Source organism: Gossypium hirsutum, chromosome D10 (assembly GCF_007990345.1).
Source record: "Gossypium hirsutum isolate 1008001.06 chromosome D10, Gossypium_hirsutum_v2.1, whole genome shotgun sequence".
NCBI classification, from domain to species: Eukaryota; Viridiplantae; Streptophyta; class Magnoliopsida; order Malvales; family Malvaceae; genus Gossypium; species Gossypium hirsutum.
The window spans coordinates 35,885,654-35,912,775 of NC_053446.1; the positions used below are offsets into that span (position 1 = coordinate 35,885,654).

The following is a 27,122-nucleotide window of genomic DNA, read 5'->3' on the forward strand; positions in this document are numbered from 1 at the left end:
AACTACAAATTTAGTATGAGCATCTAGACTCTATTCTATTAACACTAAAATAAGTCTTGCTTGCTTCCGCCAATATCAAAACATGTAAGTATTAAACTATTGGTTGTGTAATGCTGAGAGTAAATTGTACATGGCAAAATAGGTAATTGTTTTTATTTATTTCAAAGTTTGAAAAAAAGTAAAAAGAAAGCTAGCAATGGCCGTGATCTACTGTTGGTTAAATACTGAGTCCTATAGATAACTTCAAACAAACTTGAAACGAATTAAGCTTGAGGGAATCCCATACCTTTAAACACATTTTTATTTATGCTTACATTTATGGAAGAATTATCAGATCCGAAGTATCATTTTCAAAATTTTCTTAAAAACAATTAGTTTTTATGATGGAAGTATGATAGTACAAAAATACAAATAACTATAACTTATTATTATAAGCTAAAGAAATTAAATAAGCGATCAACAAGAGCTTTTCTTTTTTGTTACAATGAAATATGGTAAAAAATAACAAAAATGGGGGCTAATTAAAAGCAGCTCAACCTGTGTTACATACGTGATACGTGCAATAATCACTGACAGTATCTAAAAGTTAAGAAACCTATTAACTGATGAAACTTGGAACAGATCTCATGTTCGGTGTCACTATATGAGTTTCAATTTAAAGCTAATAATGAGTTATTAAATAAAACTACTTGCAGTACTACAAGTTAACATTAAACAGCTTCTAGATTTCATAAAATCATGATCTTAATTACAGTCTTTTCGATCTGTCTTATTCAAACTTTGCTTCAATACAAGTGAAAAAGTCAGAAAAAATGAAAAAGGAGGAAGAAAAGATAATAAGCAAAAGAGAAAGGTGAAGAACTAAAAAGAAAATTGAGAGAGAGATCTCTTGGTAATCTCACCTAAATATAACTTGCACTCCCATGGCTTTCATTTCTCTCACAGGAAATGCAAAATCATTATGTAAGCATAGAAAAGAACCAACAATGTTGCCAAAATAGCAATAATATATAACAAGTGGTAATAACAATTGTTACTTTGACAGAAGATCTTAAGAGTTTTAGTATACTATCTGCTATTTTGATTTCTTCTTTTCTTTTAGGGCATGAAAAGCTTGTTGCCACACTTGCAACGCCAAGCTTCGGGGTAGTACTCAAGTGGCATACTAAACCCTGGTTGAATTGGAACGTGAACTGGTTTACAAGGTGAGCAGTTTCCACACTTGAATCTACAGGAAGGTGGTGAAGAACCAGGTCCACTAAGTCGTTTCTGAGCAATGAACCGATCTAACACCCCTGACCCGCTTCTCTTCTTACTTCCTTCCCTCTCCTGGAACCCGCTGCCTGCACAAAGAAACACAAAACCGCACTGAATCAAGACCGAGTAAATGGTTATATTATTCGTCCATGCATTTTTATTCCGGTTCACAAAATAAACGAGAGGGAAATTAAAGTACTTACCGAATCGAGAAAGAGTAATGACAGAAGCAAATAAGAGAAAGGCCAAGGCAGCAGCTGTGTGTTGGCGATGGTGGTGGGATACGCCCATGCCGAGGAGGAGCAGGCTGAGAGGTTTATTAAACTCAGCTCAAGGAGGGATGAAGATAGTCCGGGTTGAGTAAGGGAAGGAGATAGCTATTAATTATTGAAGGTTTTTCGTTGTTTCATTTCACTTTTCTTTAGCTGGAAAGTCCAAGTCAAAGACACAAATATACACAAAAGATTGTAAGAGAGAAAGGATATGTATTTTTGTTTTATTGTTTGGCCAAATAAGTACTGCTGGGGTCTACCAATTCGCTGAATGATTGTGAATTGTGATGCTGTTTTTTTATTTTTTTCTACACTGTTTTTTTTCTTGTGGATATTTATTTTAGCATATATAATACGGCAGCCACACTGCTAAGAAAACAAATTAGTTCCTTATACAAGCAATATAATCAACTTGAATTACATCCCATATTGAATAAGGTGGTTCTTGAAACACTTGAACTACTGTGAAACTTGTAGCTATAACCTTAGCTATATGGGTCAGCCATTGCATTATGAGTTCTTTGAATATGGTGTATACAAACCTTCCAACTTAAATGTATGATTCGATGAATAGAGTGTCATTCCAACATCTTACTATCAGCTGCTCTACTAGCCACAATCGTCTCCATCAAAAGAGCATTATCACACTCAATTTTTAACTGTCGAATCTCTTTCTCCCATGCTAAGCATAGACCCTCTAGAATCACTCTCGCTTCGATCTTAAAAATTATGACTTTACCTAGCAACATCGAGAATCCCTATAATCAATTAGCATTAGCATATTTAATCACTTACCCAATAGCAACATAAGATCCGTTTAGTGACACTGCCCTATCTGTATTAAGTTTACTCCAACCTCTATTTGAAGTTGACCACTGCATAGCAGTAATCATAGGATTAACATGTAACATAGGTGCAAGCATCATTATGAAACTCCTCATCCAACTAACACCTATATCCACGATTTTTTGGGCAAAACTGTGACTACTAGAAAACTCATACATATTCCAGTTTTCAATAGTAGCCAACACATTATAGGAAAAGAAACTTTTCCATTACATCTCTTGACTATCACAATCTCCAATGTTTCGCAAGTTTCATAAGATCCATTCATCCAGTGGCAAAGAAAAAAATCTTACCCGAGCATGGGTCGGCACAACTGTCCACTAAACAATCCTAGAAAAGTTGCAATCTCGAACAACATGGATCCTGGATTCGAATACATTACTACATCTCACCATTAGTCAATTATATGTTCTTCCGCATAACCCAAATGAACACCCTAACCCTTTGAGGCGTTTTGATTTTCCAAATCAAATTCCAAACACTAAAATTATTGATCGAGCCAAGTTGGTGAATACCTCTATAAGTCTTTACCGATGAAACATTATTCCTTGTCGCTCATCTCCATGATAGTTGATCTGGTCCCACATCAATTGAAGGAGGCAACACAGCTGTTATCTACAACACAATATGATTTGGAAGATCGCTCCTTAATCGAGCCCAATCCCATCTACCATTCTTATCCACTACATCACAAACACGCAATGTATCATGTAGTTGTTTCGAGCCTCTATAGAATGCTTAGAGTGGACTTACCGGACAAATCCAATTATCATTCTAAAAGTTTTCTAGACCATTATCCCCTATAGCCTAGTAGACATTAGCAATCACATCCGTCCATATCTTCGTTAATGATCTCCATATGAATGAGCAATCGCTCCTTGCAATAGTATTTGGTAGCACCCCACAAACATTATATTTATTTCTCACTTGCACCCATAATGCATCAGTTTTTGTGAGCAATTGGAAATCTAACTTTAACAAAAAATTCTTATTCTAATCAACTAAGCTTTGCATACCAAGACCACCAACATTTATTAGTCGACAATAATCATCTCAACTTAACAATGCCTATTTTCTAGCTTCAGTAGTGGTTTCCTAAATAAAATTTTGAGCTAATTTCTCAATTTTACCACACGTAGAGACAAGTATACATACCGTAGCCATGGAAAAATTGGGAATAGCTAAAAGGATCGATTTCACTAACGTTATTTGCCAGCCAAAGACAATTTCTTTGCTTCCCACCCATTCAATCTGTTATGAATTTTATTAACCAAAAAAATCAAAAGTGCTTATTATAAATTGAAATTATATAGGGTTTTCCTACATATTTTATTACCTTTTTGCTTAATAAATATGTTTATCTTGAGTAATTGTTATTAGAATAAGTGAATTGTACTTAATTAGTAATATTGGGCATGGATTTATAAAGTATGAGAAATTGTGCTTAATTACACGATTTTTGTACATATTTTATATTATTTCATGTTAATTTATTAATATGTGATTTTTCACTATAGAAGAAGACCATTGAAAATGTGATTAATGTGAATGAAACATGAACATACACAAATCAATTCATGTGGACGGCAAGGTCATGCAAACTAGGTCATGAGGTTGATGATTTGACCTAGTAAAAGATGTGCTAAAAGATAAACATGACTATTAAGTTATTGGATTGAGAAATTGTTCAACAAAGGTCATGACTATTAAGTTATTGGATTGAGAAATTGTTCAACAAAGGGGAATTAAAGCCCAGTTTCGACACAAGTAGATGGCTACCCAAAAGCAAGCTTTTGGGTATTTAATAGAAGGTACCTACAGTTGGAAAATAATAAAAAATTAGCTCAACAACTTTGTTGTTGAAACCATCCACCCTATGGCTATTAATAGCCTTGGTTTGGGTTCAAAATGAGGAGATTAAGTCATCCCTTTTTCCATGAATTGTGGCCGACCATATGTGAGATAAAAGGAAGGAATTTAAATTCTATTTTAGCAAACTCTACCCCTTACCTTCACCTGTAAATACCATGCATCAATCCCTCATCCATCATCCCTCACATCTCATTTCTCTTCTCTCATTAGCATTTTCTCTATATTCTATTTCCCATTTCCTTCCTATTGCATAGCCGCCCATTTTCATTCCCATCCTTTAACCAACATAAGCTTTGTCAAAAGTATTCTTTGGCCGACCACCTTAAGAACTCCTTACCAAAAGAAGTATTAAGCAGAATGGAGGAGCACATCAATTAGAATAGATCCGAAAGGCTGCTAAACTGAAAAGAGTTTATTCTTTCCTCTTGTTTTTTATTTTAATTATGTTTGCTTTGAGTTCATTGTTTTTGACATCAACAATGATGTTTTAAATCCTATTTGCTAGGATGATTATGTTAATTCAATAAGATTTATTTTATTCATGCTTAATATTTTTGGGCCTCAGTCGATCATGTTTTCAATTAATATCTTGATGCATTTCATTCATACGTGATTGGGTGCACTCAGATTGGCTGAGCGATCCTAACTAGACGACAACTAGTAGGCACATAATTGAAAAGTGCAATACTCAATTTAGATCCTTAAACCCAACTAAGTTGAGGTTCATAATATCTTTAGTTAGCTTTATTATCTTGCATAGTTTTTAGGTTTATGTAATTAAACTGTTGCAAACGTAAATGTCCCTGTGACCTTATATAAATGCTATGAAACCCTTAGTTTAATATGAGTAGTAAAACGCATATTTCACTAAGTAAAAGACCCGAGAGGACTTAATTTGGTTTCCAAACTCATGAAAGACTGGGTTGCCATAGAAGTATTTCTGAACATTGTTAAGCATGATGAATTAAATTGAATTGATTAATATAATTATCCTAACCCATTTCATGTTGATTGTTTTTGTTGCTAAAGCCATTCATTCATACATTTAGGTAAATTGCATCTAGATTAAAATTGCATTAAGGATCATTCTTTGCATCTAGTTAATCATCACTACACAAAATTACTGAGTTTTTACATCAAATTATTATTTATAATTTTGTAATTTATTGGTTAAACTTATACAATCCCTGTGGAGATGATAACTCATTTTCACTTACTTATTACTTGGGCAACTGTGTACACTTGAGCATATTCCTCGTTACAAGTTTTTGGCGCCATTGCTGGAGACTGTTGCCTTAATCATTTTTTGTGAAATTATTTTTATAGCTTGGTTTTTATTTAATTTATAACATTACTATTTTATTCTTTATTCTTTTTCCTTGTTTGAGATTTATTTTTCAGGTGTTTATGAGCATATATCGAATCATTATTTTATCACTTGCAGACCCTGAATTTGAGCGGACTTTTAGACAAAGAATATGCGAGAGATCTACTTAAAGAAAAACTGAGATGGACCTTGGAAATCAAAATGGTGGACAAGGTAATGGAGTCGAACCAGTGCACAACCCAATATTTATTGTTGATTATAAAGATCGTGCCATCAGACAATACGTTGTGCCACTCTTCAATATGTTAAATCTGAGAATTAGGAGACCAGATATCGAGACACCCTAATTCGAATTAAAACCAATGATGTTTCAAATGCTCCAAATGGTGAGCCAGTTTAGTGGTATGCACACGAAAGATCCACACTTACACCTTCGATTATTTATGGAGGTGAGTGATTCATTCACGATAGCTGGTGTGATTGAAGACGCATTGAGGTTAAAATTTTTCTGTACTCATTGCAAGATCAAGCACGAGCATGGCTAAATTCATTGCCACAAAGTTCAATATCTACATAGCAAGATGATGCGATCTCGTACTCATTGGTTGATTCGAGTTGCTTGTATTCCCGATCGTAAAATTAAGTAGTATCTGATCTATTTTGTCAAAGGGCTGAATTTGGACAAAGATAGGTTTAACAAGGGATTAATTTGTTGTTTAACAAACGGACGAAGAAGGATAGGCTTAAAAGTTGAAGAATGAACCAATATTAAAAAGGGAATATTGACCCGATTCTTATAATACTCCTAAGGTGGAAATGGCTGATAGATTGAACCGTGACTCACTATCTATTGGAGATAGGAAGCAAACGGTATAATTGGAACACCACACTCATTAGAGTGATAAGCTTGTAAAGAGAATTAGATTGACGCCACTGGACTAGCTAGATAAGTCAATTTGAGTCACAAAAGAACAAAGAGAGTTGAATAACTCACAAATAGATTAAAATTCATCAAAGGTTCAAAAGTTCGAAATACAATATTTGAGCTTAGTATTTATAGCTCTAAAAAGTCCAACTGAATGGACTAGTTTAATTCAGCTTAATTGAGCTGAATAACCATTGAGCTATCCCACATGACTTTTGAAGACTCCTATATATAGGTGACGCCAACAGCCATGTCATTTGCACTCCCCAAACAGCTAAAACGTGTAGCCTTTAATTTGCGTTGATGGTTTAAGTAGATGATCGGTTTTGGATGGTGTGAACATGGTTGATGCCTTCTTAGGAAATCAAATATGTAGTCTTCATTTTAATGTTGCATAGGGCACACGAACAACTCTCAAGGTGTGAAAACTCAAAATTGGATGGTCACTTTGTGTGAAAATAGCATTCAGTTGATTGGACTAATGTGAAAGCACTTGTGTCCATTGCATTTCACGAAACGTTGCTTGGAATAGATCAAATAGTAGCTCCCCCATGCATGCACGTCCAAATGCATGTTTCCCCCTTTAATGTCATCCATTGAACACCCTAAAAGACACATTAAACAAAGTTTAAACATGATTTAATTTGTCTGAACTAAAAACATATATTAAAGATGTCTAAACTAAGACATATTTAAAATATATATTGAAGATGTCCTAAACTATGACATAACTAAAAACCGTTATTAAAGATGTTCAGATTATGACATAATTAAAACTTATTTTAATGATGTTCAAATTATGACATAATTAAAGACTTAAACTAATTTAACTAAATAACTAGAATCGAATTAACTCTTTATTCCAAAAAATAAATTCACAAGCTGAAGAAAGCTAAAGTTGTACTTGAAGTAAGTTGCATGGCATGCATGGAGTGCATGCCCATGATTGATCAATGAACCCCACAATGACTTCACCCCAAATTTGATCAATAAGGCCCGCAACAGCTTTCTTGAACCTCTTAGCTCGAGCATGAGTAACCGGCCTCGTTGGTAGCTCTATTGGTTCCTCGGGAGCCTTAGTTGGGTCTTGGACCATGATCGCATCATCGCCTCCCCCTTCGAAGCGATTTGTCCCCAAATCGTGCCTACATCATAAGGAGATAGGCTAGATACATTAAAACTTGCACTTATATTGTAATCACCTAGAAGGTCGAGTATGTATGAATTATCGTTGATCCTATCCAATACTTGAAAAGGACCATCGCCCATTGGTAGCAATTTAAACCTTCGTTGGTCTAGAAACCTTTCTTTTCTCTTATGCACCCAAACCCAATCTCTGGGTTCAAAGATTACACGTTTTCTTCCCTTACTGGCTTTGTGCGCATATTGTTTGGATCTCTCTTCTATATTCTTCCTCACATTTTGGTGTAATTGCTTCACATACTCAGCTTTTCATTTAGCATCTACATGCACAAGTTGTTCATTAGGTAAAGGAATCAAATTAAGGGGTGTTAAAGGATTAAAACTGTAAACAATTTCAAAGGGAGAATGCTTAGTTTCCAAATGAATAGATCGGTTATAGACAAACTCAATGTGTGGCAAGCACTCTTCCCATGTTTTGAGATTCTTTCTTATAATGGCCCTCAATAATGTTGACAAGACTCGATTCACCACTTCCGTTTGTCCGTTCGTTTGCAGGTGGGACATCATAGAAAACAATAGGTTTGTGCCAAGCTTTCCCCACAATGTTCTCCAAAAGTGGCTGAGGAACTTCGCATCTCGATCAGACACTATAGTCCTCGAAACTCCATGCAAACGCACGACTTCTTTGAAAAAAAATTGGAACATGTAAAGCATTGTCAATTTTATTACAAGCAATAAAATGTGCCATTTTGGAAAATCATTCAACTACTACAAATATCGAGTCTTTTCCACTGTTAGTTGTAGGAAGACCTAAAACAAAATCCATTGAAATATCAACCCAAGGCCCCTCGGGAATGGGCAAGGGCGTGTACAATCCATGAGGTTTGATTCTCGATTTGGCCTTTTTACAAGCTATGCATCGATTGCACACTCTCTCCACGTCACATTTCATCCTTGGCCAAAAGAAATGCTCGTGGAGCATGGCCAATGTCTTTGTGACTCCAAAATGTCCCATAAGGCCTCCGCTATGCACCTCGTTCACCAACACATCCCGAACATATCCTTGAGGAATGCAAAATTTATCTTCTTAAAAAAGGTAATCATCATGCCTATAAAACTTCTCAAAGGCTCCAAGTTCACAAGCCTTATATAATTCAGCAAAATCAAAATCATTTTCGTAAATTTCTTTCAAATGCGTAAAACCAAGTAGTTTCGAATCTAAATAGTTAAGAAGGGCATACCTCCTTGACAACGCTTTTACTATGACATTTTCTTTACCTTCTTTATATTTGATTACATACAAAAATGATTCAAGGAACTCCACCCGATTGGCGTATCTTTTGTTTAACTTGTTTTGGCCCTTAAGGTGTTTCAACGCCTCGTGATTAGTATGAATAACAAATTCTTTGGGCCAAAAGTAATTTTGCAACGTTTCCAATGCCCAGATTAGCACATACGTTTCCTTGTCGTAGGTTAGGTAATTGAGGGAGGCACCATTCAGCTTCTTGCTAAAATAAGCTATGGGACGTCCATCTTGAGTCAGCACAGCTCCAATACCTATACCTGAGGCGTCACACTCAATCTCGTATGTTTTTTTAGGCAAGGAAAGTAAATGAGCGTTTGTCAAAAAATCTTTAATTAAGTTCAAAGACTTTTCTTATTCCTCACTCCAATGAAAAGTAGAATTTTTCTTAATGATACCCGTCAATGGAGCAACCAAAGTGCTAAAATTAGGAACAAACCGTCTATAGAAACTCGCTAGGCCATGGAAACTTTTTACTTAGCTTATGCTCGTAGGTCATGGCCATTCTCGAATAGCCTTTACTCTATCTTGATCAACTTGGAGTCCTTCCGAGCTAACCACAAATCCTAGGAAAACAACCTGGTTAGTACAAAATGAACATTTCTTAAAGTTAGCATACAAGGTTTCTTACGCAATACTTCCAAGATAGATTTCAAATGAAGCAAATGATCTTATATAGACTTCCTATAGATTAATATGTCATCAAAATAAACTACGCAGAATTTACCAATGAAAGCACGTAGCACATAATTCATCAAATGCATAAAAGTGCTCGGTGCGTTAGTTAAATCGAAAGGCATAACCAACCACTCGTGCAAACCGTGCTTTATCTTAAACGCCATTTTCCACTCATGTCCTTCTCGCATTCGGATATGGTGATAACCACTTTTGAGATCTATTTTGGAGAAGAGTTGGGCTCCACTTAGTTCATCCAACATGTCATCAAGGTGCGAAATTGGGTGCCTATACTTGATTGTGATCTTGTTGATGCTTAGCAGTCCACGCACATGCGCCAAGTTCCATCCTTTTTAGGCACCAAGAGCATGGACACAACGCAAGGACTTAAGCTCTCTCGAATGTACCCTTCTCCATTAACTCAGCTACTTACCTTTGATGTTGGGGTTACTTTGATAGGCTAGACGATTTGGAATTGTAACTCTGGGTATGAAGTTAGTTTGATGCTCGATCCCTCGAATAGGTGGTAATCCACTAGGGATGTCTTCCAAAAATACATCTTCAAAATCCTACAACAAGGACAGAATCGAAGAAGGAAGGTTGGCATCTAAATCGTTAGTATTAAAGAAATTTTCCTTATACATAAGTACTAGCATCGACTGTTTCAACAACAAAGACTTTCGAATCTACCGCTCTTCTGCATACAAACTTAATTTTTCAATCTTTTTTTTGTCTTTTCTTTCTTTTTCTTCTCTCATTTTTATTTCACTCTCTTTATTTTTTTCCCTCGTTTTTCCCTCTTGCTTTCTTTTTTTTTCAATTTTCTTTTCTTTTTCTTTTTCAATTTTTTCTTTTTGTTTTCTTGCTCTCAATTGTTCAACAGAATCTTTCAATTTCAATTGATCCTGTGGCGCCAAGGTCACTTTCATTCCAAGGTGCTTGAAGGTGTACCGATTGGTGTAACCGTCATGGATCACTCTTCGATCTAACTGCCATGGTCTTCCCAAAAAATGTCCAGCATGCATCAGCACAACATCACACATGACTTCATCACTATATTTGCCGATTGAAAAGATAACAACAGCTTGCTTGGTGACTTTTAGCTCGCCTCCATAGTTAAGCCATTGTAATTTGTACGGGTGTGGATGTTTGGTCGTTGGTAGGCCAAGCTTCTCCACCAATATGCTACTAGCAATATTTGAGCAACTTCCTCCGTTGATGATTACACTACACACTTTGCCTTGAACATGGCATCGCATGTGAAAAATATTCTCTCGTTTATGTTCATTCTCTGTACATTAAAGGCTCAAACTCCGCTTGATGACGAGTATTTCACCTTTAACAGCATACTCGAGATCTTCCTCCTCTTCGGTGAGTGCTTCAAATTTATTTTCTTTCTCTTCTTCAGACTCGATCTCACCATTGAGTCTTACAACCATTACACTTCTATTAGGGAATTGACTCGCGATGTGACCCCTCCCAAGGCACTTGAAGCATTTGATGTCACGAGTGCGGTTTAGCACGGCTTTATTTTTACCTTTACTAGTCTCTCCACTCGGCTTGTTCGGCTTTGTCGATACGACAGGTTACTTCGCTTGATAAGAAGTGTCTTTCTTGCTAGTATCTTGACCACATTTTGATGTTAAACTAGAGTTGGGGTAGGCTCAAACGAAACCTTTTCATTTGAGTTGTTTCTCCACTTTGATAGCCATATGCACCATGTCTACAACTTCAACGTAGTGTTGTAGTTCCACCATGTTGGCAATATCACGATTTAATCCGGCTAAGACCTCACCATGGTAGCCTCCCGATCCTTCTTGACATCGGCTCGAATCATGGTAATTTCCATTTCCATGTAATAGTCTTCAACACTCCGATTTCTTTGAGTAAGGTTTTGTAGCTTTTGAAATAGTTCGCAATGGTAATAAGAAGGAATAAACCTTTTCCTCATGACGGCTTTCATCTCAGCCTATATGGACACGTGTCATTCTCTGTTTCATCTCCGGCTCAAGGTTAATTGATCCCACCATATGATTCTTGGAATGTTGGTACCCCCATTGCGCAGTAAAAATTAATAAAAAATAATTTCGATGATCCAACCCATGGATCCATTTGCTAGGAATGAATCGGGATGAAATAATGGTTTTGAAATTACTGAAACTTCAATCTGAGTAGGCAGCGACGCCTCAGCAATGAGAATTTTGATCTACTATCGAACCAAGCCGCAACCTTTTATGATTCTAACCTCTACGTAATCCACCCAGTTTGACAATGAATGGAAGAAATCTCCAAAATTGTTTTTGGAGAATTCTTTGCTTGACGGCTGCTAGACCTCACAAGGAAAGTTTTTTTTTTCGTTTAGGGTTTTTTTAAAAAAAAACTCTATGTGTCTCACCTTTTTATAATTGGTATATATATAATGAATCATAATTCATAAAATTTTTATCCGAACATAATAATCATAACTAAAAATAAATAAATATAATAATGTTTTTAACCAAAAAATATAATTACATTAATTATAACAAGGATTTCGGTCAACTATATTTATTTAAATTTATATACTAACCAAATTCATATATTAATAGAACTATGTTCTCATTATGTGTACAACATCCTTGTACATATAATATGTTCGATATTTGATTGCCCAATTAAATTAATTCTATAACTAATTTAATTCATATGACAACCAACCACAATACCAACTATGTTTTATTTTATTCATTTCAACCATAGGGTGTGACCCTGTAGGTTCTTGTAACGTTAGCAGTAATACTAGAATGATTCTAATGTTACAAACAATGAGTGGCATCTAGCAATGCATCATTGCTACCTAAGTTACAAGAAGTCATGATTCGACATAACCTTTTTGTGATTAACCTTTCATGCATTAATCCTTAAGTCATTTATCTCTCGAATGGACATAAGTCATGGAATAGTCACACTTGCATAGCCCATCCCATGTTCCTTGATATCTTGAGTAGACTATGATATATAAATAAGTATGACATCTCATATCAAATTATTTGAGCATGGCAATGCATTTCTAGTCTCACTCAATCAAGTGGCCTAAGATATTACTCCCATTATATAGGAGGGACTTATCCTATATTGATCAACCATATCCCTTTACATAGGTTGTGGAATATACAATATCAGCCTTTAGAAAACAACCAGTTACGGTGTATGTTTGAGTGTATCAAAATATACAACTCACGATGTTGGGATAATGATGATCTCAAGTTTGAGGATCATATACATATTAATCACTATGAGTAATGTTGTGACAATTACATAATAATCCAAGAAACATACTCATAGCGGGTCAGTCCAATATGTTGTTCTCTAACACACATATTGATGCATTGATTTTGACACTTCATATAAATGAAAACTCTTTATCATCAATCAACTACATGTTAGTCTTAATGCATTATTGTTGTCCTAGTCAACAATAATACTTGACTAAGAATCTTTTAAGAATAATCATATTATTCTCAGGACATTATTATAAAACAGATTATTTATACACACATATAAGAAACTGAAATAATAATGGCAACACCTTATATTAATAAACATGGTAAATCAAGTATGTTATTACAACCATCTCATTATTGATTTTTGGGCATACTCTTACAATCTCCCACTAGCACTAAGACCAATCACTCATATATCTAATACCGAGCGACTTAGTGTGACGATCATGCTTCTACTGTGTTAGAGGCTTAGACAAAGGATCAGCAATGTTATCATCTGTAGGTACTCTGCATATCTCTACATCCCCTCGATCGATAATCTCTCGAATAAAATGGTAGCGCCTAAGTATATATTTGGATCGCTGGTGAGATCTAGGTTCTTTAGCTTGTGCAATGGCTCAATTGTTATCACATTAGAGTTCTATAGCATCTTATATGCTAGGCACAACCCCTAGTTTAGTAATGAACTTCTTGATCAAAACCGCTTCCTTTACTGCCTCACTAGCTGTAACATACTCGGCCTCTATTGTAGAATTGATTATTGTACTTTGCTTTGAACTCTTCCAGCTCATAGCACCACCATTAAGGCAAAACACAAAACCTGATTGTGATCGAGAATCGTCCTTGTCGGTTTGGAAGCTGGCATCAGTGTAACCTTTTACACTTAACTCTTCCTCACCTCCACATATTAGGAACGTTTCCTTAGTTCTTCTTAAGTACTTAAGGATATTCTTGACTGTGGTCTAGTGACCTTCACCGGGATCTACTTGGTACCTACTCGTCACACTTAAGGCATATAAGACATCTAGATGGGTACATAACATGGCATACATGATAGATCCAATAGCGGAAGCATATGGAATTTTACTCATGCGTTCTCTCTCTTGTGGAGTTGAAGGACTAATTTCCTTCGAGAGTGAAATACCATGTCTCATAGGTAGGAATCCTCTCTTAGATTCTTCCATACTAAACCTTTTCAATACTTTATCTATGTATGTACTTTGGCTTAGACCTAGTAGTCGTCTTGATCTATCTCTATAGATCTTGACTCCTAAGATGTAAATGGCTTCGTCCAAGTCCTTCATAGAAAAAGAACTTCCTAACCAAGTCTTAATAGACTACAAGGTAGGTATGTCATTTCCCATTATAAGTATGTCATCCACATACAGTACCAAGAATATGATAGTGCTCCCACTAACTTTCTTGTAAACACATGGCTCATCTTCATTTTTGATAAAACCAAACTCTTTGATTGCATTGTTAAAACGAAGATTCCAACTTTGAGAAGCTTGCTTTAATCCATAAATGGATCTTTGTAGCTTACATATCTTTCTAGCATCCTTTGGATTGACAAAACCTTCAGGTTGTGTCATTTACACATCCTCTTCAAGTTTCCCGTTAAGGAAAGCTATTTTGACGTCTATCTGCCAAATTTCATAGTCATGAAATGCAGATATGGCGAGCAAGATCCTGATGGATTTAAACATAGCTACAGGAGAATAGGTTTGATCATAGTCAACACCATAAATTTGGTGAAAACCTTTGGTGACTAATCGCCCCTTATATGTTTGTACATTACAATCCATGTTGATTTTCTTTTTGAAAACCCACTTGCACCTTATAGGTTTAACCCTTTCGGGTGGGTCAATTAAAGTCCATACTTGGTTTTCATATATGGAATCCATCTTAGATCTCATGGCCTCAAGCCATTTATCAGAGTCTGGGCTCATCACCACTTCTTCATAAGTTCTAGGCTCATCTTGATCTATAAGAAGAACGTCACCATGCGTTGTAATGAGAAATCCATATCTCTCAGGTGCATGGCATTCTCTTAAAGATCTGCACGATGGTTGTGTTTCTACAACAGTTACTTGTTCCTCAATTTCTTACAGAATTTGCTGTTGTTCTATCTCTAGTTCAGTGGTATCTTGTGATTCTCAAATTTCTTCAAGTTCAATCTTTCTCTCACTTTCTTTTCTAGAAACAAATTCTCTCTCTAGGAAGACACCAGTCCGAGAAACAAATGTTTTATTCTCAATCGGATTAAAGAAATAATATCCTTTGGTTTCTTTCAGATACCCCACAAAATACACCTTTCAGATTTGGGTTCAAGCTTAGTAGACGTCTGACGTTTAACATAAGCTTCGTAACCTTAAATTTTCATAAAAGACATACTGGGACGTTTCCTAGTCATATCTCATATGGCGTCTTTTGAACCGATTTAGATGGAACACGATTTAGTGTGAAAGTAGTTGTCTCAAGTGTATATCCCTAAAAGGAAGTCGGTAGATCAGCATGACTCATCATGGATCGAACCATCTCTAACAGAGTTCGATTTCTTCTCTCAGAAACTCCATTTCATTGAGGAGTACTAGGAAGAGTACATTGTAAGAGAATCCCACATTCCGTTGAAAGATCATCAAACTTTAGGCTCAGAAACTCTCCACCTCAATCAGATTAAAGTGTCTTGATAGTTTTTCCTAGATGATTTTGTACTTCATTTTTGAATTCCTTGAACTTTTCAAGGGACTCAGACTTATGGCGCATGAGATAAACATACCCATATCTACTGAAATCATCAGTGAAAGTAATGAAGTAGTGAAATCCACCTTTAGCCTGTGTATTTATTGGTCCACATACACCAGAATGTATTAGGCCCAATAAATCACTAGCTCATTTACTTTTACCAATAAAAGGAGATTTAATCATTTTTCTCAATAAGCAAGATTCACATACTTCAAATTGTTCAAAAACAAATGAATCCAATAGATCATCTTTATGGAGTTTGGATATGTGATTCTCACTTATGTGGCCGAAACGACAATGCCATAGATAAGTTTGATTTGAGTCATTTATTTTAGATATTTTAGTATTTATGTTGTAAATGTGGTTCATTTGATCTAAAATATATAGGCCATTAATCAAATGTGCCGAACCATAGAAAACATTATTGAGACAAAAAGAACAACAATTATTCTTAATAATTATCTCAAAACCAATTTTGTCTAAACAAGAAATTGAAATAATATTTTTAGTCAAACTGGGCACAAAATAATAATCCTCTAAACATAAATCAAGTCCACTAGGCAAAGATAAAGTATATGATCCTACAGCTAATGCAACAACTTTTGCTCCATTTCCAACTTGTAGGTCCACATCTCCTCTAGCCAAAGTCCTACTCCTTTGTAGTCCCTGTACAGAAGTACAAATATGAGAACTACAACCAGTATCTAATACCCAAGAAGTAGTAGTTGGGAAATTAATATCAATAACATAAATACCTAAAGCAGACATTCCGCTTGTTTTGGCCTTCTTGACTTCCTCAAGATAGATAGGGCAGTTCCGCTTCCAGTGTCCAGTCACACCACAATGAAAGCAGTTTCCTTCCTTAGACACCCCACCTTTAGGTTTCAGTGTAGTCTTTCCTTTTCTAGGCTTGGGCCTACCTTTGCCTTTGGGCTTTGTCTAAACTTTGGCCTTTCCTTTGCCCTTGTTATTACGGACCATCAGTATGGGCTTGGGTCCAACCTTTTTCATGTTGCCTTCAGCAGTTCGTAACATACTGAGCAACTGTGGCAGAGTCTTGTCAAATTTATTCATATTGAAATTGAGGAAACACTAGCTTTAGTGGCCAAATCTTGGCTCAATGGAAACCCAAGCTTAGATAGACTTTCAATATAGCCAATCATCTTAAGGACGTAAGGTCCTACTGGGCTTTCTTCAGCCAACTTACATTGGAATAGGGCCTTAGGGGTATCGAACCTCTCTTTCCATGCTTGCGTCTGATAAAGTTCATTCAAGTGCTCGATCATATAATAAGCAACCATGTCCTCATGTTGCTTCTGAAGCTCATGATTCATAGTGGCAAGCATAAGACATCCAACGTCTACCATGTCATCGAGATGCTTTTTGTAAGCATCTTTATCAGCCCTCGAGGCCTTAGCGAGTGGTTCATTAGGAAGTAGTTGTTCAACAACATATAATTTTCGTTCTTTTTTTAGGACAATCCTCAAGTTACCAAACCAGTCAAGAAAGTTCAAACCATTCAATTTGTCCTTTCCAAGGACCGATCGCAATGAGAGCGTATTAGTGTTTGCAGCCATAATATATCTACAACTATAAAATATGTGTGTGAGTAAATTTACCAAGTTTATATCAATCATTAATAGGACTTTATTAAATGATGTTCCCACTATTTTATTTCAAAATTAATAACTCTTATATATTAATTTCGGAAGGACTGTCTCGAAAGTATTTCTAGTGGGTTAAGGATCCATATTTCACCTCCTCTTAAGTCGGCTTTGGCTTTACTCTCAAGATTATGTTATTTAGGTAAGCAACACTTGCTAATTACATCATATGTAACTCCTAATATTTGGTGAACAACTCTTGTTCTAATCATCTTATGATTTATCCAAATTGCTTGCCTCTAGGTTTCTAATCCTATTAGAGTAACCTAGTTAAGTCATTAACTAATTTTTAACCAGTGAATATCACTTGTTTATTCTTCATTTTTAACCAAGATAAATACTAGTACTTCACTTTGGCAGAACCTACACAGTATTGATCGAGGCCTTAATGAGGGCAAAATTGGAAGGTTATGTTGGCTTTATATTTTAATAGAGGGATTTTATTAAGGTTGTTGCATCTCACCAATTATGGTCTACTTTAGTCATTTTAGTCTTTTAATTGATCTAATCAATTAATGGGGTTTATTATTATCAAATTTTAAAATTGGCATGCTTTAGACATCCACAGCATCTCAAATGTAAATAAATAATGCAATAAATAAATGTAATAATTATAGCCCATAAACTAAGGTGGTTCAACCTAAGCCAATGGGAGAACCAAAAGGAAACCTAAAGGTGTAAGCCGTTTCACAAGCTATCGGTCCGCACTAGTTGGCCCATCTTCCTTCTCGTCTAGCCCACAGCAACTCTTGCAAATTACAATATGCAGAAACTTGTTTTACATATGAGGGAGTAAGATGAGAAGAGAAATACAAGATAATAATAGTAAGGCAAGACACGCAGGCCGTGTTTATAAAAATTACAACCTTTTATCAAATGGGTCATTGGGCTATAACTATGCATTTCAAACACCGTGCATGTTAAAAATAGCATACATAATTCAATGTTTTGCTAAGGTGAATTATAAAATATCCTTTCAACCTGTTATGGCCCACCAAGTTTTATTTATTATAAACATACTGTAAAAAGATGGGGATTTAAGGCGGTCGGAGGAAGTTGGGGTAGGCTCAAACGGCACCTTTTCGTTTGAGTTGTTTCTCCACTTTGATGGCCATGTGCACCATGTCTACAACTTCGACATAGTGTTGTAGTTCCACCATGTTGGCAATATCATGATTTAATCCGGCTAAGACCTCGCCATGGTAGCCTCCCGATCCTCCTCGACATCGGCTTGAATCATGGTAATTTCCATTTACTTGTAATAGTCTTCAACACTCTAATTGCCTTGAGTAAGGTTTTGTAGCTTTTGAAATAGTTCGCAATGGTAATAAACAGGAATAAACCTTTTTCTCATGACGGCTTTCATCTCGGCCTATGTGGACACGTTTCATTCTCCTTTTCTTCTCCTGCTCATGGTTAATTGATCCTGCCATATGATTTTTGGAATGTCGGTACCCCCATGGCGCAGCAAAAATTAATAAAAAAATAATTCCAGCGATCCAACTCATGGATCCATGTGCGAGGAACGAATTGGGGTGAAATAATGGTTTCGAAATTATTGAAACTTCAATCTGAGTAGGCAGCGATGCCTTGGTAATGAGAATTCTGATCTACTATCGAACTAAGCCGTAACCTTTTATGATTTCGACCTCTATGTAATCCACTCAGTTTGACAATGAACGGAAGAAATCTCCAAAACTGTTTTTTGGAGAATTCTTTGCTTGACGGCTACTAGACCTCACAAGCAAAGTTTTTTTTTCTTTTAGGGTTTTTTTTCAAAACTCTATGTGTCTCACCCTTTTATAATTGATATATATAATGAATCATAATTCATAAAATTTTTATCCGAACATAATAATCATAATTAAAAATAAATAAATATAATAATGTTTTTAACCGAAAATTATACTTACATTAATTATAACAAAGATTTCGGTAAACTATATTTATTTAAATTTATATACTAACCAAAAGTCATATATTAATAGAACTATGTTCTCATTATGTGTACAACATCCTTTTACATATAATATGTTCGATATTTGATTGCCCAATTAAATTAATTCTATAATTAATTTAATTCTTGTGACAACCAAACACAATACCAACTATATTTTATTCTGTTCATTTCAACCATAGGGTGTGACCCTGTAGGTTCTTGTAACGTTAGCAGTAATACTAGAATGATTCTAATGTTACAAACAATGAGTGGCATCTAGCAATGCATCATTGCTACCTAAGTTACAAGAAGTCATGATTCGACATAACTTTTTTGTGATTAACCTTTCATGCATTAATCCTTAAGTCCTTTATCTCTCAAATGGACACAAGTCATGGAATAGTCACACTTGCATAGCCCATCCCATGTTCCTTGATATCTTGAGTAAACTATGATATATAAATAAGTATGACACTCATATCAACTTATTTGAGTATGGCCGTTTATTTATAGTCGCACTCAATCAAGTGGCCTAATATATTACACCCATTATGCAGGAGGGACTTATCCTATATTGATTAACCATATCCATCTACATAGGTTGTGGTATATACAACATCATCCTTTATAGAACAACCAGTTACGGTGTACGTTTGAGTGTATCAAAATATACAACTAACGATGTTAGGATAATGATGATCTCAAGTCTGAGGATCATATACATATTAATCACTATGAGTAATGTTGTGACAATTACATAATAATCCAAGAAACATACTCATAGCGGGTCAGTCCAATATGTTGTTCTCTAACACACATATTGATGCATTGATTTTGACACTCCATATCAATGACAACTCTTTATCATCAATCAATTACATGTTAGTCTTAATGCATTGTTGTTGTTCTAGTCAACAATAATACTTGACTAAGGATCTTTTAGGAATAATCATATTATTCTCAGGAAATTATTATAAAACAGTTTATTCATACACATAAAAAAGAAACTTAAATAATAATGGCAACACCTTATATTAATATACATGGTAAATCAAGTATGTTATTACAACCATCTCATGATTGATCTTTGGACATACTCTTACAATGATTGCATAGTCGAAGAACTCGATGGCCGCGAGTTTGAGTTTCTTGCTCTCCGAGTAGTTATTGGACTCGAAGACAAGCTCAGACTTTTTCTCCAATTCTAGATACGCCTCTAGATCGGTCTTCCCTTGGAATGGTGGAATAGCCATTTCGATATTCTTGAGGTCATCATCTACTCATTCTTGCTCCCTAAGCCCTCGGTTTCTATGGCCTCATCTTTTTTCCCTTTGATTAGATGCTTGGTAGCTCTCCACATCGCTAAGATCGTAGAGATAGTCTTGATGGAATCTCGGTCGGCCTCGCTCCATCCTCGAATTTTATGGAGTTCTTTCTTGCTGGACTTGTTCTTCCAATTATTCTAGTTGTTCTTGCACTGGTTCTAAAAGCCTTTGGAGCATTCAATCCATTTCGCGGATAAGGGCTCGATAATTTAGGTCGGGTACACCACCACCACCAACAATAATGTTTCTTATGGGGCGTACTCCACCACCTTCAGTATCATTTCTTTCAAGACTACGAGACATGGTGTTTCCTTACAGCAAACCTCACGAATTCACTCAAAAGAAAAGTATACACTCCACTCATGTTTCACTCAAAATTTTGGCTTTTTTCACTCTAATTCTCTCACTGCTCTCTTTTCTTTTTCCACTCGTATTCGCCTTTCTAAGTTCGTAAGTCACTGCCTTAGACTTAATAGCAAATCTTTGTGGGTCGGGTTCAAAAGTGTTGCAATGGGTAGGAATTGATATCAGTGTAGGGTAGGCTGAAAGAAAGAAGGGTTCTTAAAATGTGGCGAAAATGTTTGTAAAGGAAATTTTTTTAGAGCTCGGGAAAACAATCACTTTTACAAAACTAGTCTTTTCTTTTCTTTTTTTATATTTCAAACCTTGTGCTGCAAATATACTACATATAAATATATTTTTTGTTTTTTTCAAAATTCATCCCCGACATGGTAGAACGTCAACACTTACTCAATTTTAACAAGCTCTGATACCGAATGATGCGATCTCTTACTCGTTGGTTGATTCGAGTCGCTTGTATTCCCGATCATAAAATTAAGTAGTATCCAGTCTAGTTTGTCAAAGGGCTAAATTTGGACAAAGATAAGTTTAACAAGGGATTAATTGGTTGTTTAACAAAGGGACGGATGAATGATAGGCTTAAAAACTGAAGAATGAACCAATATTAAAAAGGGAATATTGTCCTGATTCTTATAATGCTCCTAAGGTGAAAATGGCTGATAGATTGAATTATGACCCACTATCTATTGGAGATAGGAACCAAACGGTATAATTAGAACGCCATATTCGTTAGAGTGATAAGTTTGAAAAGAGAATTAGATTGACGCCACTAGACTAGCTAGATAAGTCAATTTGAGTCACAAAAGAACAAAGAGAGTTGAACAACTCACAAGATTAAAATTCATCAAAGGTTCAAAAGTCTGAAATACAATATTTGAGCTTAGTATTTATAGCTCTAAAAATTCTAGTCGAATGGACTTGCTTAATTCAGCTTAATTGAGCTGAATAACTATTGAGCTATCCCACAGGACTTTTGAAGACTCCCATACATAGGTGACACCAACAGCCATGTCCTTTGCACTCCCCAAATAGCCAAAAATTGTAGCCTTTAATTTGAGCTGATAGTTCAAGTAGATGGTCAGTTTTGGATGGTGTGAACATGGCTGATGCTTTCTTGGGAAGCTGAGTGTGTAGTCTCCATTTTAATGTTGTATAGGGCACACGAATAGCTCTCAAGGTGTGAAAACTCAAAATTGGATTGTCACTTGGTGTGAACATAGCATTCAGCTAATTGGACTAATTTGAAAGTACTTGTGTCCATTGCATTCCACGAAAGGTTGCTTGGAAGAGATCAACTTGTAACTCCCCCACACATGCACATCCAAATGCATGTTTCCCCCTTTAATGCCGTCAATTGAACACCCTAAAAGACACGTTAAGCATAGTTTAAACATGATTTAATTTGTCTGAACTAAAGATATGTATTAATGATGTCTAAACTAGGACATATTTAAAATATATATTTATGATGTCCTACACTATGACATAATTAAAAACCTTTATTAAAGATGTTTAGATTATGATAAAATTAAAACATATTAATGATGTTCAAGTTATGACATAATTAAAGACTTAAACTAATTTAACTAAATAACTAGAACAAAATTAACTCTTTATTCCAACAAATAAATTCACAAGCTGAAGAAAGCTAAAGTTGTGCTTGAAGTAAGTTGCATGGCATGCATAGAGTGCATGCCCATGATTGATCAATGAACCCTGCAACGACTTCACCTCAAATTCGATCAATAAGGCCCACAACAGCTTCCTTGAACCTCTTAGCTTGAGCACGAGTAACCAGCCCCGTTGGTAGCTCCATTGGTTCTTCGATAGTCTTAGTTGGGTCTTGGACCATGATCGCATCACAAGAATTGGCAGAAAGGTTTTTGGTTAAGTATTTTCCACCGAGCAAGAATGCAAAGTTCCAAAATGAGATAACTAATTTTCAACAATTGGATGATGAGTCTTTATATGAGGCGTGGGAAAGATTCAAGGAATTGCTTCGTAAGTCTCCTCATCATGGGATTCCTCATTGTATCCAGTTGGAGACATTTTATAACAGTCTCAACACACACAAAAGATTAATGGTAGATGCTTCTGTGAACGGTGCGATTTTGTCTAAGTCTTATAACGAGGCTTATCAGATTATCAAGAGGATCGCAACCAACAATTAGCAATGGCCGACAAATTGGAACGACGAAAATGTACAAGTGTACACAATCGTTATCAAGTAATAAAGTGACAACTAAATGTCGAGTGATGAGAAAAATGTGCAAGTGTACACAACCGTTATTAATTAACAGGGACTGTGAAAGAAAAATATTTACAAAATATAAATCAAACACTTCAGTAATGAGAAAAATATGTTATTTTGAAGAAGTAATTTAAAAACTAGAAATTAACTAAGTAAATTAAAAAGTAAAAGTTCCAATGCATGATTTCAAAAAGATGGGTTTTAATCAATATTACATATTTGTGTTAGATCGATTCCATTTCTTAATTTAGAATTACTAAAACCATGTTCATGTTCTTACGAATATTTTTCACAGCAACTTGATAATTTGTTAACTACTACACATATATACTTACTAAATTAACCAATCTCTTAAACATTTCTCAATGTCAATTCAAAAAATTCATCAATATTCATAATGACATATAAGATTAAGTGAGGTAACAATATATTTCTATATTGAAACAGTTTAATCACAACAATCTTGCAAGTTATGCAAGGCTAGTTTAACCTTCAGCTACCTTAGAAAATTAAACATGCACCAATTAAATATTGTTTCAATTAATTATAATTTCAATACTTTTAATAATTAATTAATTCGTTACCTTACCTTTTATAATGCAAGTATAACATAAGCATGATTTTATTTAATTGAACAACTTACCAAGGCCTATAACAACACAAACATGATTTTAATAATTTAAGTGGACAGAATGCAATCAATCTAACACAAATTAAATTTAATTCATTTTAATTAGAATAAGAAGAACAACACAACAATTATTCATATTCATGATCGCAATAGAAACAAGAAAATCAAAGAGAAGGGAACTAGGAAGTAAATCCAGGATTTCTCTAAAGCTAGACTAGCATGCTCCTCTTCTTCTTTGCTCGTTCTGTTGAACCGAGACCTCTACGATAAGTTGAATGTTGGTATTCCAAGGTGGAAGAAGGCTCTTTTTCAAGAATGCACAATATTGTCCTAACAATTCAAGCATTTCAAGGTGTCTATCAAGCCAATTTTCACCATTTGTGTAAAACTGTCAAAAAAAAACTGAATTTGTGTAATTTCACCAAGTCATTTTGCATTTTGAGTACACATGCTCTTTGTACATCTATTTCTTTTGAGTACATATGCTCTCTTTTTTTTCTTTCTTTTTCTTTGAGCATATTATTATATGTACCACAAATTTGTTTTGAGCATTTGATACTTCTTTTCAACTCCCCCAAACTTATTTTCCAAGAATATTCTAGATAGACTGAGTCTAATGTTTGGTACAATTTAAAGATAATTATGAGAGAAGTGATGACTTAATATTGCAATGGTACAAATAAAATCAGGCCATATAGTCTTAAAGTTGAGTTTCAAGGGATAAATATTCGTTAAGGTTGTCTTGAAAGGCTCAAATGCTCCAAAAAAAAAGTTTGCCAAAGTCATTTTCAAAATTTAATGCTTTCTAAGATTTCGCCTCAAAAAATTACTAAGTCAATTCTAGAGACTTAAACTTTCATACATGTCTAGCTATCCTAAATTCATAAAAAATTTATAGTATGATTACAAAATTTATCAAGAATAAACTTTATGTCATAGTGCAGCTAACATAGTAATTATTAAGAATAATAGAACTTTATTTATATTGAAGTTTAGCATAATTAAAAACATTCAAAATTTTGAACAAAATATAAATCATAATTATAAGACTAATGTATTCTAAAAAAAACAATTTAAATTTTTGGTCCCCCTACTTAAGATGAGCAATGTCCCCATTGTTAAAAACAATAGAGAGAATGAAAATATAGAAGTGAATAGATATTGTACACCAGGTAGGACCTGGGGAAAAGGAGGCAAGTTAAGTTTTCTTACTTAAATACCAAGCTTTTCCTAAGTAAATCCAATCCTGGACATATACATATCTATTGCCACACTTCTTACTTTGCAAATTGTTCAATTTTTATTTATGATGTCAACCTCTTGTTTTATCATGCAAGAAATGGAAATATCTAAAAAAACCTAAACCTAAAAACTTAAAATATCCTAAGAAATAAAATAAAATAAAGTAGAGACAAGATCCCCCCTTTTTATTTATTTGCAAACCCCTTAGAATCTAACCCATCTTTTACTTCATGGTCCTTGTTTTTGATTGAATCACCTCGTTCCTTCTTCGACATTGGATTCCATGGATCAAATATAAAGTCTGCAAATTTAGGCAAAAAAAAACAAACAGGTTGTGTAATTTTCTTAAAAGCATTGAGTCATTCCGTAGTTTTGAGTATCTTTAATAAGATTGTTGTTTCCATTGCATATGTTGCATAATAGCCTTTATAGCAAATTGTTCACTTCATGGAATGGTGCTAGATGAAGGGGATCTTGGTGTTAGAGTTAGAAATTATGTTAAGGGTGGTTTTTATTTTGGGCAGGTAAGTGAGTAGTCGATGGTAAGGCTTAGAGTTGGAGGGGGTGGTAGTTTTAAGAATTATTTAGGTGCGGTAGTTTGTGGCTTCAAATCAAGGTGTTTGGAGTGGTGTTTTAGGAAGTTAAGGTCTGTGACATTAAGGGTTAAGTGAGATGCACTATTGGGCTACTTAGGGGTGGCGGTGGAGCAAGGAAAGGGATACAGGTTTGTATGGAAAAGGGTTGAATATTTCCCTTCCTAGTAGTGTCTCAAGCCTAATGGCAACTCTTTTTTTGATCCTAAGCTCCTGTTCTGAAAGTAAACTAAAAAAAGAACTCAAAGAAATTAGTGCTTGGGTTAAAAGTTGACCCTTTATTTAACAAAACAAATACTTAAACTATTTGAGCTACTTAGAAAAGCATTTTTCAAAAAATTACATTAAATTAAACTCCTAAGAAATACTAGAGGGGTCACTGATGGTCCCGCTTAAGTCCCAATCTCTTAGGCAGAATTTTAATTAAGTAATGACCTAAAGGAAATTTTATTTAAGTCTACCATTTTATTCAAATGAGAAAAAGAACTAAAAATATAAAATAACAATAGAGAAACTGAAGAGCACTCCCATTTTATTCAGGATCGTCATTAACCATGGTGGTGTCAAATGGCCATTTATCATACCAACCATACCCAGCAAGGAAATAATCATATTCTTTCCTGTCAAATCTATCCAACATCTTATTAGGGAAAGAAAACCCGGAATAATAATTTTTGGTGGCCTTATTTAACTTCCTATAATTCCAACAAATCCTCCAACTGTGACTCGAATATATGAAATAATTCATCTAGTACCCTGCTTGTACCTTTCCAAAACCACAAGTGCCTCTTCTTCTTGATCTTTGGTGAACTCAACTAAAATAATGACAAAATATTTCAAATAAGGAGACAAAATATTTAGTTCTAGTTTAGCTAACTCTTAATCAATGACTTTGGTTGCGTATACTTCTGAGATGATAACTCAATGTTTCAAGTAGAACTTCTTGAGTGAATTCCTTTCGAACTAGCTTCTAGCAAAGCCAAACATTCCTTGCCTTCATCATCACTTGGTGAATCCTCTAGTAGAATATGTTCTAATGAATCATCTAAATAATTAAGCTCCAATTTTGTAGATGTCAGCGATTCCATCTTGGAAATAGTAGAGCAGCCTTCAACTACATTTGGGGATTTTGCAGCATCGAAGTCATTAAAAGTCTCCTCGCCATCAAAGATTTCTTTCAACTAAGTATCCTTTTGTTGCTTGTGGAATCGTTGACGATATGGCAGTGGTGGAATCTTAGCTTTAATTAGACAACTCTTTTGTGCAAATTTTTTTGCATTTGACAAGGGTGTTAGATAATCAGAACTAACTGGTTTAGAATTTACCTCATCAAGGTTCACCGAATCTGACTTCCATGAAATAGGAGTTTCAACACTCGGTTGAACTTTTTCTTTGTCTTGGGCTACAACAAGCTGTTCTTGAACCTTAACCACCTTGGGCTCCATTGTCTTCCCACTTGGAAAAGTGACTATTCTACAATGTTCTTTGC

The 27,122-nt window shown here is 35.0% G+C and overlaps 1 protein-coding gene and 1 non-coding gene across 2 annotated transcripts; both read right to left on the reverse strand.

Moving 5' to 3' along the window:
• Window positions 1–887: 887 nt before the first annotated feature.
• On the reverse strand, window positions 888–1,692 carry LOC107915833 (EPIDERMAL PATTERNING FACTOR-like protein 5). Its single transcript, XM_016845037.2, has 2 exons — window positions 1,461–1,692; window positions 888–1,343 (listed from the first exon to the last, which is right to left on the reverse strand). The coding sequence occupies exons 1-2, from the start codon at window positions 1,546–1,548 to the stop codon at window positions 1,099–1,101; spliced, it is 333 nt and encodes a 110-aa protein (XP_016700526.1). The 5' UTR covers window positions 1,549–1,692; the 3' UTR covers window positions 888–1,098.
• A 21,140-nt stretch (window positions 1,693–22,832) lies between these two features.
• Window positions 22,833–22,939, reverse strand: LOC121222695 (small nucleolar RNA R71). The gene has a single exon (XR_005920057.1). It is a non-coding gene; the product is annotated as a small nucleolar RNA R71 (small nucleolar RNA).
• Window positions 22,940–27,122: the final 4,183 nt, after the last annotated feature.

Bases quoted from the DNA above. Each gene is read 5' to 3' on its own strand.
- LOC107915833 (XM_016845037.2), bottom strand. From the start codon at position 1,548: ATGGGCGTATCCCACCACCATCGCCAACACACAGCTGCTGCCTTGGCC. The intron at 1,344-1,460 runs GTAAGTACTTTA...TTCTTTGTGCAG, and splicing joins CATTACTCTTTCTCGATTCG to GCAGCGGGTTCCAGGAGAGG.